This window comes from Vigna angularis, chromosome 6 (assembly GCF_016808095.1).
Source record: "Vigna angularis cultivar LongXiaoDou No.4 chromosome 6, ASM1680809v1, whole genome shotgun sequence".
NCBI classification, from domain to species: Eukaryota; Viridiplantae; Streptophyta; class Magnoliopsida; order Fabales; family Fabaceae; genus Vigna; species Vigna angularis.
This window is the reverse complement of record NC_068975.1, coordinates 22,764,282-22,776,861: the sequence shown is the minus strand read 5'-3', so window position 1 is coordinate 22,776,861 and position 12,580 is coordinate 22,764,282. Positions and strand designations below refer to the sequence as shown.

The 12,580-nt window shown below is 32.9% G+C and overlaps 1 protein-coding gene across 2 annotated transcripts; it reads left to right on the top strand.

Annotated features, from left to right (window-relative positions):
- The first annotated feature begins 8,740 nt into the window (after positions 1-8,740).
- Positions 8,741-12,551, top strand: LOC108341162 (PHD finger-like domain-containing protein 5A). Of its 2 annotated transcripts, none has more exons than XM_017578815.2 (2): positions 8,741-8,897; positions 12,057-12,551. In XM_017578815.2, the coding sequence occupies exon 2, from the start codon at positions 12,079-12,081 to the stop codon at positions 12,409-12,411; it is 333 nt and encodes a 110-aa protein (XP_017434304.1). In that variant the 5' UTR covers positions 8,741-8,897; positions 12,057-12,078; the 3' UTR covers positions 12,412-12,551. The 2 variants fall into 2 exon arrangements, with proteins under 2 accessions (XP_017434304.1, XP_017434305.1); XM_017578816.2 differs by lacking the exon at positions 8,741-8,897 and adding an exon at positions 9,819-10,079.
- The last annotated feature ends 29 nt before the right edge of the window (positions 12,552-12,580 follow it).

Here is a 12,580-nt window from a genome sequence, read left to right as displayed (position 1 = left end):
TTAAAGACTTAAAATTTAATAAAAATCTTTTTTATTTTCTACATAGAGCGAGACAATGTAAATTAAAAGATACATCATTCGAGGTAACCGCAATAAATAAAAAAGACAAATATCCATTGAAATACATATATAAAAATTTAAAATACTTGAACAATTTTAAAAGAGAATTAATTCAAAATCCCTAAATTTATGAGCAACTTTTAAACTCAATTAAGTGAAAAAGAGAAAAGAATTTGAATAGCTAAAGAGAATAGTGTTGAATGAAAAAAATACATGGTCTAAATAAAAAGGTGCAAGAACCATTAAAGGAAATGAAGGTTTGCCAGCTATATACGAGTGATTCTGTAGTAAGAAAGAGAATTAGAAGTGATTTTCCACCCTTTGTTCTGCAGCCATACGAGCGATGACAGAAACTAATCACTTGTTGAATATATTCTTTCTACTTTAAGTTATTGCAGAAAATAGAATAAATTGAAAGCAGCTTGAAGTTGAGACAGGATGAAATAAATATACAACCTTATTCTGATGAGACAATATGAGGATAGCTATGTTCACTGTTCCATGGCCAGAAAGAATGATACTATGATCCCTATATATGGATGTCAAAGGCATAACATGTGTTGGAAAGATGTACCAGAAATTTTGGAATATGTTCCTCCAGGTGTGCCTCTGCCTTTCCTGTCACATTTAACCTTCACCTGTCATATCACATAATATGCATACACATTGATTTAGGTTTTGCATTATAAAAACACACCACCCAAACCACATGCCACTGCTTATTCAACTTCTACTTTTTCTGTTGTTGAAAGAGATATAGAAGATAAAATAAAGTCAATTGAGTTGCATCATTGTTAAGATTTTAGTTCAAAAAATAAAGTCAAATGAGTTAGACTCAGTCTTGATTGAATCTCTTGTATGAAATTTTCCTCAAAAGATCAAAGTATCAGTTTATCAATTGATAACATTTGAACATGGTTTAAAGAATTTAATACAAGATGTGTGGTTGAAATTATTATGGTAAGCAGTGTAATGTAGTGAAAGGCACATGGAAAGCACGCGAAGTTCACGTTATTGAGCATGGAATCAAATGGATTACAAGACCAAATATGACAAACCATGTTATGTTATGCATAGTTGATAACTACAACTCAACAAATTGGAATTCATTATCAACTAATTTTCTCCCTTTCATTTTAAATTCCTTTCAATAATTCTTCTAGCTGTTTAGATAGGTGAATTTTTTGGAAATATAGGTTGATTGTGTGCTTTTTGTGCTATTAATTAGTTTCTGAATAACTTTTTTTCAGCTTTAATTCGGTTTAGAAGACGGCCAAAAAATTTTCAAATTGCTGAAAAAGCACACGTAAAGAGAAACTTTCACTCCCTGAAATAACATAATAAAGGGTTTCAGTTTTTATTCCTAACAATGAGATAAAAAGACCTAAAAGAGAAAAGACGGAAAAAAAATGACCAACTAAATATAATATGAACATATGAGATATTAAAAATTTACATATATAACATAAGGAAATATTCATATATAATAGATCGACTCATGGAAAATGAACAGGGATTGCTTTAAGAAATAAATTTACTGAATACAAAATATGTTATGACTCTAAATAAGTCAAAGGTGAATGTTAATTGGAATTTATTGTAATGGTAAAGTTGTTAAATTTAATTTTATAAAATACTAGTTGTTATTTTCTTATATATTTGGACCTATTTTTGCTGTTATTAATATCTATTTTATTATCTATAAAAATTGTCTAAACGTTATGTAATTATGTAACATCCCAAACATACAGTATAAAAACTATATAAGGGGATAATCACATATTAATAATATGCAATCTAGACCGAACGGTTTACAGAAGACATACCGAACGGTCATACAAAGAAGAAAACAACAGATGACCGAACGGTTATAACACAAAGAAACTAACTACTGATCGAACGACTCTACTGTTTGGTCTTAACTTCTACCTTGACCAAACTTTCTTCTTCCAGCGCCTCTTCCAGCAAAACTTCTCCTTCTGCTCACATCCACACGGATAATCATTGCAACAAAAGGACAACCACCGAACGTACAAAACGGACAAGACAGGAAATAGGGTAAGTTTATGTAATTTAATTCAATTATCAACATATATTTCACTCAATCAATTTAAACAAGATAACTTATTAACTCTTTCATGCAAAACCTAATACTAGACTCTGACTGTATGAATTTTGTGTAGCTACGACGTTCATGCACCCGGGTGATGTAGTAACTCGGATACCCTCAACAGCTGCCACCTGAGGTTAGTCCGTTCCATCCAAATTGACCATAAGGACGAGGACCTCCTGCCATTCCCACACATGACTTACCCTTCTCTACGTGAGAAACGAGTAATCACGGAATATCAGGATGAACCGCCAGCTTAGCGTGCCCACATTCATACTTTACCATTCCAATATCAAATCATGAGATATTCCTCCCCGGAACACTCTTCCATAACCAAAGTCATTTCATCCATATCGTATTCTATCATCTGTCATTATTAAAACCTCAACTGAACCAATTTGAATTAAAGATCCCTTAGGATACCAAATACTACATGTTAGTTTTTAATCCAGAACAAGACCGAACACTTGGAGTGAGACCGAGATGTCTCCAACTTAAAACATAATCAAATTGAGAGAGTTACTCACTAGTTGTGAAAAGGACCGAATACAATAATACTTCTCAAAGACTAATAGAATCGAATGTATTTTACCAAGTGAGCCAATTTAATGAACTGACTCTTGAAAGTTCAAACCGAACACCGTAAAGCCTAGGCCGAGTACTAAGACTCTAGGCCGAAACCAATTGAGACAGATACTGTAGGACATCAAATAATAGTACTTGACGGAATCATATGAAGAAACTTATCGCCAATAAATACTTAGCTTTTTAATGAGCTAAACCTCAAGGAAACCGAATGTCAGTCGAAGACCGAGCACTGTAGAGAGCGAACTCTATTGAGTTTGGACGAACGCTCTTATTATAAAGATAGATTACGGAAACGAGAACGAGCGCCTGGTGTAAGACCGAACACTTACTTAGTACGAGCGCTTGGTGTAAGACCGAGCACTACTAAACTTATAGAAGAAAGGCTTGATAAATATAATAAGATACCATTTAAATAGTGTTCAAGAACGAACGAAATATACAAATACATATAGATATACTTGAGTTTATAACCAAATACCAAGGAACGACTACCCTTGATGAACGCTCATGTACAAATATTACAAAGTGAAGACATTCGTCCTCAACTAGAATTCTTTCCAAATGAAAGAATCCTGTTTCAACCGAGTCCACAAGAAAACCCAACGGTCAAAGACTTTCAGTGACGAACATCAATTTTCACATAAAACTCCAGACTTAGAATTCATACTCTTATCAATACATTTCTCAACATTTATCTTCATACATTCATACATTCATATCATAGTAAATATTCATACTTCATACAGTCAAAACATATCAACAATCATACTTCATATTCATTCAGAAATCAACGAACGTACATCCATTCAAAACAAGAATCTTAATCAAATTATATAAGCTTCCCTTACCTCTAAACGTGACCGAACGTTCACAGTTCAGAATACGGGTTCACCTTTACTAGAGACCTTAGAGTTCTACAGTCACGCCTTAAGAAACTAAACCAAACAGAAATCCAGAAACTCTCTAAACAAGATCATTGACTCATGCAACCCATAAACTAGGTTTGCATGTACCAGGAAACCAACCGGCTGAATGAACAGAGAACTTACCAACTCAGAACCCGAAATTGGTCGGTTCAAACGAACGTCATCGACGTCGGAAATGCTCAGGTGTGGTCTGTTTGATGATCGGAAGAAGAAAAGAGTGAGATTTTGTAGAGAGAAGTAACAGCTTTTTAGAGAGAAGGAGGAGAAAAATGAAGTTTCAGAAGATTGAAGAAGATGGTTGCATGTAGAGAGTGGCGTGAATTTTGAAAAATAAGTTTTACTTCTACCCTCCAAAACCGAACAGTCACTCGACTGCTCACACCTGTTTTTCACTTTTTGATTTCCAGCTCCCCTTACTCGACATTTGTTTTCCACTCAAATGGGGTTTTTAGTGTGTTTTTAATGGTTCTGACAAATTATAACATTACAAAAGTTGATTTTTTAATAATTATTATAATTTTCTTATTTTTTTAATTACATTTATATTATAATGAAAATAGTAATATATCTTAACAATAGTAGAATAAATTATAATAAGAAAATTTATAGAATATTCAAATGTTCTAGATTGTAAAAAAAATTCAGATGGTTTGGTTACAAAAATATTTATATTTTAGTAACCGTAAAATAACATTATAATAAATATTTTTTGAATATCGTAAATACTAAAGCATAACAAATTTATATTATACTAAAAGCATAATATGGTTCTGAATTTTCAAAAAGCTTATTTCGAAATCTTGTTTTTGATTTTTTTTTCATTGAATTTGTATTGTCTATCCATTTTCAAAACATGATTATAATTTTTTTTTTATCAAATTTAGAAATCTAAATTTTGTGAGTGCAAATAGAACAAAGGAAATGCAGTATAAAGATGAGGCATAAATGAATTGTCGTAGACAGCTCAATGGGTCTCAAATAGGGTTTTAAAACTTAGTCAAAGTCAAATCTAAAAGCTGCTAGGAATAATTTACGAATAGAAGAAGTTAAGGGGTGTAGGAAGAATTTTGTGGGGTCCAGGAAAAAGATCTCAAATTTTTCTGTTGATTGAGTTGGGCTTTTTATTCTCTAGATTGTTCTGGAAATTTGTGTTCCTTTATTTCCTTCTATGCTCACTCAATTCTCGTCTTTTGTTTTCTTTTTTGCATACATTGCCAGAGAACGGCTAGTCGTTCTGTGTTCAAGCAAAGCCGTGCAATTTGTGTTCTCTTCCCCACCAATTTTTATGCCTAATAATAATAGTCTCCATATGTATTTATATTTTACTATGTGAAGGTCCTCTTGTTGTTTGAATTGATGCTTAGTATTTTACTATGTGAAGGTCCTCTTGATGTTTGAATTGATTTTTTTTAATAATTATTATAATGTTCTTATTTTTTTAATTACATTTTTATTATAATGAAAATAGTAATATATCTTAACAATAGTAGAATAAATTATAATAAGAAAATTTATAGAATATTCAAATGTTCTAGATTGTAAAAAAAATTCAGATGGTTTGGTTACAAAAATATTTATATTTTAGTAACAGTAAAATTGTAACATCCAAAAAAATATAGTATAAAACTATATAAAGGAGTTTTCATATAATAATACAATAGGATATTTACTAGAAATAAAGTTAACCTTACAGTTATCACAAAATAACCATAAAATTTAAAATTTTACAAAGTTTCTATACTATTACAAAACTATGTACACAACCGAACGATTATTACAAAGTTAGAGTTGTGATCGAACGGTTCTCACAAAACTATAAACAATTATATGACCGAACGATCATAATCTAAACAGCAGGGTTCCCGCCATCTAACGCCTGCTTCAACGAACACTCTTCCTCCTCTGCTCACACCCAAAAGGTGATCATCGCAAAGAAGAATTACCGAACGGAAAATATAACAAAATAGAAAACAAAATGGTAAACTAGAGTAATTTAATTAATCATATGAATCATTCAATTAAAATAAGTATATACAAACATGCAACATACGAGCATTTCAAGCATACCAAGATAACCAGATAATACATACTATGACCGAACCAATGACTTGACAATCCGGATTATATGAATATGTAACTTGAGGCCGTTCTTGCACCCGGGTGGTGTAGTAATTGGAAAACCATCAGCTGCCACCAGAGGTTAGTCCGTTATAACTCACCCAAGAACCTATGGGCTAGGACCTTCTGTCATTCTCACACAATGCATTACCAATCTCTACTTGAGAATTGTAATCATCAGAATTTCAGGATGAACACTATGAATTTCACTGTCCATATTCATACTTTACCACTTCAATGCACATTCACTAAGACATTCCTCCTTGGAATTCTCTTTCATACCAAATTGAAATATAATATCTTTTAATTTCATAACAACTCGCGTAGTTAAAATTAACAAATTCTCAAACAATAATGTAAATTACATACAATGCCGAACACCCTGTAAATGTTGGAGACCGATCGCTCTCTCACTACCTAAAGAACAGGACCGAACGGTCAATAATAGATACAACTGAAGAGAAGGCCGAGCACTATTACTGACCGACAACTAGAGAATTTCGAGTACCACAACATGACCGAATACTACCACCATACTAAGTACTAAGTTTAGACCGAACACTTATGGCTTAGGCCGAACACCTATAACTTAGGCCGAACACTTAGAGTTGATACCGATTACTAAAATATCACGAACGATCATTAGCAGGTAAGGACCATGAGAGGTCGAACGCATTTAAAACCGAATACAAGTACGAGATCGAGCACTAGTACAAGAACGAGCGCTACTAAGAGACCACAAAATCCACTAATAACAATCGCTACTAATAGACCACACAACCCACTAATAACGATCGCTACTAAGAGACCACACACCCACTAAGACCGGTCATTAACTGAAGAGCTCTATAGAAGTAGAACTTCGTTAAGACCGAACACAAGAAGAAAGCCGAACATTCAATGAATGACACTCTGCGATTTGCATAATTCTACAGAATAATGATCAACACATAACCTTACCAATTCACAGCCTTCTTACCAACTTCCAATGCCCCAAACTTATATGATACACATCTTTTACTCTTAATTAAGATAATTTAAACCTTTATAATATTATCTAAAGAGTTTCATCTCAGATTTGAGAGTCAATTTTGCAGAATCACGAACTCAAGGATCGAAAATCAAGATTCTAATTTTTAGTACAGTTTTGAGTGACTTAAAGGTTTTAACAAATCCTAAGCAACTTGTCCAAATTCTCTATACAATCCAAACTTCCACCGAATACAATTTTCCCAATTTCACTTTCACATTTCCTCACCATTTCACTCGGTCACTGAATCAAAATTCTACAGAAACACAATTATCATGAACACAACACTTAATAATTCATATCAACAACATCAAACACCAAATCATTCAATTATTCACACATGCAGAATCATCAAACCCCAATTTTCATACATCATAAACCAATTAACTAAATTACTAGCTTCCCTTACCTTTTGACCGAACATAAGCTATTACACCTTCGGAAAAATTGTTTGAACTTCAAGAAAATCTAAGAACACCTAAAGGTCACCGATTGAAAAGAAAGGATCGACCAAAAGACTGAGAACATGATCAGAAATGAGAAGAAGAAGCTGATGAACACATGCAACGAAATTTCCTTTGCATGCACCAGAAAACCGAAACACTAAAAAGAGAAGATGAAACTTACTTACTCAAATAACTGGATTAACTTGTTGACAAGAAATCTTTCAGCTCAAGGATCACTTAAACTCCTTCTGAACGAAGAATAGCTAATTAACGGATGAAGATTTTTAGAGAGAAGGGGGAGAAAAGAGAAGAGCAGAATTTTGGAGAGAGAGAGTGTATGCAGAGGATGGGACGAAGTTTGAAACTTTCCTTTATATACTACTCTCAAAATCGGACGGTCCAATCTAGTGCATACACCTGTCCTTCTCCAATTTTCTTTAAATATCTCGTCTCTCACAAAAATAACATTATAATAAATATTTAGAATATCATAAATACTAAAGCATAACAAATTTATATTTTACCCTCTAATAGTGACTCTAGCCGAACAAGAGATGTAAGACAATGATGAGGTCTAGCTGTTAGGATGAGAGTGAGTCGCGTGAATAGAAGTAAAGAAGAAGTGGTTTTGGTGTGTTTATGATTGACCACAAATGTATTTCCCATTCAAGAATACATTTCAAATTGATTACTCCCAAAATATTCCTTCCTTATGGGTTGGATAATCATATGTAAAAACAGATTATTTAGTTCGATTTTGTGCAATTTATTACAGCTGAATTATTTATTAGCAAGCTAAAAAAAATCAAACTCACTAACTCATATAATTATATTATAAATTTTTTTTAATTTTAAAAAAATAATAATTTTTTCTAATTTAAATATAAATAAATTTAAGTGTAAAATGATATTAAACTTCACAACTCAAAATAAAAAATACATATTCTTTTTTGAATTTTCTTTAAAATCCTTTTCTAAATTTTGTCAGATTTGGAAATTTTTTTTTGGAAACTAAATTTTGTAATCTAGTTATAAATTTTATGAATTTTTGAAATTCAATATTAGATTTTGAATTTTAAAATATGGTTCTAAATTTTCAAAAAGCTTATTTCGAAATCTTGTTTTTGATTTTTTTCATTAAATTTGTATTGTCTATCAATTTTCAAACATGATTATAAGTTTTTTTTTATCAAATTTGGAAATCTAAATTTTTTGAGTGCAAATAGAACAAAGGAAAGCAGTATAAAGATGAGGCGCAAATGAATTGTCGTGACAGCTATGGGTCTCAAATAGGGTTTTAAAACTTAGTCAAAGTCAAATCTAAAAGCTGCTAGGAATAATTTACTAATAGAAGAAGTTAAGGGGTGTAGAAAGAATTTTGTGGGGTGCAGGAAAAAGCTCTCAAATTTTTCTGTTGATTGAGTTGGGCTTTTTATTCTCTAGATTGGTCTGGAAATTTGTGTTCCTTTATTTCCTTTTATGGTCACTCAATTCTCGTCTTCTGTTTTCTTTTGCATACATTGACAGAGAACGCTAATAGTTCTGTGTTCAAGCAAAGCCACACTGTTCTACACCCACTTTCTCTTGGTCAGAAACCCTAATCGCGTCTTGTGGTTCCTGTAAGTCCCTAATCCTGATTCTCACATTGTATTGATTTTCTAATTGGTGCGATTTGTGTTCTCTTCGTCCACCACCAATTTTTATGCCTAATAATAATAGTCTCCATATTTATATTTTACTATGTGAAGGTCCTCTTGTTGTTTGAATTGATGCTTATTATTGTTCTTAAATTTTTGGGTTGATGCTAGCTGCACCCAGTGTTCTAGGAATAAAGGCAAACAATTAAAGCTCATATAGATCTAGGACCCTCAGTCTAATTTGTATTACCTTGATAATACTTGAACTGGATTGCAAAAAGTGTTGGAGATTTAGGTTTACGGTTCTTTGGGTGCCTGTGATTATTTTAAGTAATGTTCCTTGCAATTTGTCCATCATTTCTCAATTAGTAATGGTGATTGTTGGATCCTTATTTGGTTGTATTTAATTTATGATAAGATTTCTCAAAGTTATTATTAGCTTATTTTTTGTTTGTATTTCTTTGTAATGATTATTAATATGGCATGAGCAAATAAGACTGCAGGAGATAAAGAGTCTGTACCATAATAGTTGTGATTTAGTTTGATTATAGAATTTTGAAACATACTGTTGCTACCTAAAACTACTTTAGATTATATATACATATGTATATGTAGAGTGGAATTGATGTTCATCTTTTGAAAACACTATATAAGCATCATGTAAGTGGTGACATTTTTATTAAAACATTCTTAAAAAATGTCGTAATTTGTAATATAATATGACAATTTATTAATTACCATAATTTACATGTATAATATGACATTTTTAACTTTCACACTATTAATAAAAAATATGATATTTTAAAATGTCATTTTTATAATAAATTATTAGTTTTTCTTTACATCTAATGTTTTATTTCCCTCTTATTTTTTATTTTGGTGTTTCTCTGTTTTACACATACTCCCTTTCTTTCTAATTTCTCTTTGTGATTTTTCATTTTCCCCAATTTGGTGCACACTTTCCCATTTCATTCATATTTTTCAAATCCATTTCCATCGTCGTGGAGCCCTCGCACCGTGAAGGCCTCTCGCCGTCCAGCCCTCTCGCAGTCGAACCTTCTTGCAGTCTAGTCTTCTCACAGTCCAGTCCTGGCACTGTCGAGCCTTCACGCTAGCGAGTCCTAGCTCTATCGAGATCTAGTTTTGTCGACCCATCGCGTTTTGGTGAGCCCTAGTGTCGTCTGCTCTCTTTTCTTTTCACCCATACTCTTTCTCTTTTTCACGACTTTAGGTTTTCTTGACACTTTGAATTTTGGGATTAAACCCTTGATTTTGATTCATCTTTAGGGCTTTCGTTTCTCACTTCTACATCTCAAGGAACACTAGATGTGAAATGGCTAATGTTGCTAATTCCGTGGATTGATATTTGTTTATGTGAAAAGAACACTTAATATTTACATGACTAGCAATTTTCTCTGTGCTTGTAGACAATTTTTGTTGTCTTATTCTTTAAATATTCAATTTATCCATTTGTTGCTTTCTTTCTTTTATCAATAAAGTTATCACTTTAAGTAGTTTATTCGATTTTGGTGTGATTTGTAAGCATGTTAGTTTAGCATTTTTTGTGAATTTTGAGTCAAAAAGGATGCATGGGAGTACTTTTAACATAAGGGAGAAAAGGAAAGGTCTAGGGTTGAATTTTAGTTTACCTCGATAGTGCTGTTAGTAAATCACTCGGATTGTTTAATATCCTATCCAAGGTAATTAAATGGATGTTTAGCAAAGGGCAAGGGATGATAATGGGAACGTATGGTCAATTGATGCGAGCTTTAGATATGGACATGGCATGCATATATTTGGTTTTGGATAGATTTCATTCCAATGGCGTTGATTAATCTATGTAGCTGACTTCAGAACAAATCTGGTTGTTGTTGTATGCTAATATTAATTTGCAGTGTGTTCCCTTCTAAAATGTCCACAATTTTGGTGTATGCTTTACATGATTTTTTCTTATGGGATAAATCTCTCAGTAGCAAGAGAGATATAAATGATCTTCATTTATTGAAAAGGGTTATAAGCTATAAATAAAGAGATTAAATAATGCAAAATCATGATTTGCAGTATCCATACAATTTTAGTTTCTGATAATCTTCATTTGGAGTTTTAAGTGTTGCATTGTGCTTCCTATTTTTTTTCTTCAAGTGCACTGGGGTCTTGAAACAATGGTTCTTGTTCCATATCTATGAATTTCGTGGAAGTAGTTGCCTTGTCCCGTCATGTAATGAAAAAAGGAAAGGTTCATATGTAGTTATTCAGCCCTACAGTAGAAAAGTTGGAAATTAATTTCATGCATTAAACTAGTGAGCCTTTAGCCTACGCATAAGACATTTCCAATTCATACTAATAAAGAATTAGTAAATGCTTTGTAGGATTTGCCCTCTGCCTTTGTGTGTGAGATATGGTATAACTGGTTAAGGTAAACTGTTTTATTGTCGAGGCAAAGCATAGCTAACCAGTTCATGGTTTCCAAGTATGCTAGGACTGAAACATTAGTCATTACTAGTCATTTCCCTTCTCCATTTCCTGCGGTAGTATGATATTTGACCAAGGAAGGATAATGCAAATGAAGGTGCTGATATTGATTGGCCTTGTACGGGCATTCTTTTTTTATATGAAATAACATCATTCAGTACTTGCAATGCCACGGAAAATTGAAGGTTCTGCAATTCTATATGTTTTGGGTACTGCCAAGTTGTACCTATTAATGCATATCACATGCTTATTTACTACGGAGTATTAGTTATTAAGCCTAAATCCCAGTATTTTGTTGTAAATTTTTGTGTTAGAACTTGTTTTTGCTAGAATTGGCATTTTACTTCTATAGGATCTAGAATTCGCCATAGGAATTGTTGAAAGAATTCAGATAGCATAGCGCAGGAATGTGTTGAAAAGGAAATAAAATATCAGATAAGGCTTCTCTGCCCCCAGAACTGCCCAGATGATTGCCTCCTCCCCAAATTTTCTCTCCTTTCTATCCTTCCTATCCTCTGTAGTCTTTTCCACTTAAGCAAGATTGTTATAACCAAAATCCCTCTAAGGTCTAGCACATGAGTGCCTTAACATACTGATTTGCTTCATTTTTTGTTCAACTTTCAGATGTAGATTGTAGACAGTACTTACTGGTTATATACATGTGTTCAGTGTGTAGCAGGTTGTTGAAAACATGGCCAAGCATCATCCTGATTTGATTATGTGTCGAAAGCAGCCAGGGATTGCCATTGGGCGACTGTGTGAGAAATGTGATGGCAAGTGTGTGATCTGTGATTCTTACGTGCGTCCTTGTACACTTGTCCGCGTTTGTGATGAATGCAACTACGGGTCGTTTCAGGGTCGATGTGTCATATGCGGAGGAGTAGGAATATCTGATGCCTACTACTGCAAGGAATGCACGCAACAGGAGAAAGATAGAGATGGTTGCCCCAAAATTGTTAATTTAGGGAGTGCCAAAACTGATTTATTTTATGAACGCAAAAAGTATGGTTTTAAGAAAAGATGATGAGGGTAGTTTACTGAGATGCTTGTATCTCTTAAAACTTTTTGTACGTGTCTTGTTCGGATAGAAGAATTATAGGATGTGACCTTGAGTTTGTAAACTTTTATATGTTAAAATGCTTGTTTAGATTGCTGCTGATAAAAGAATTATGGAAGCATCATCAACTTGAACT

Coding starts and splice junctions, on each gene's coding strand:
- LOC108341162 (XM_017578815.2), top strand. CDS start 12,079: ATGGCCAAGCATCATCCTGATTTGATTATGTGTCGAAAGCAGCCAGGG.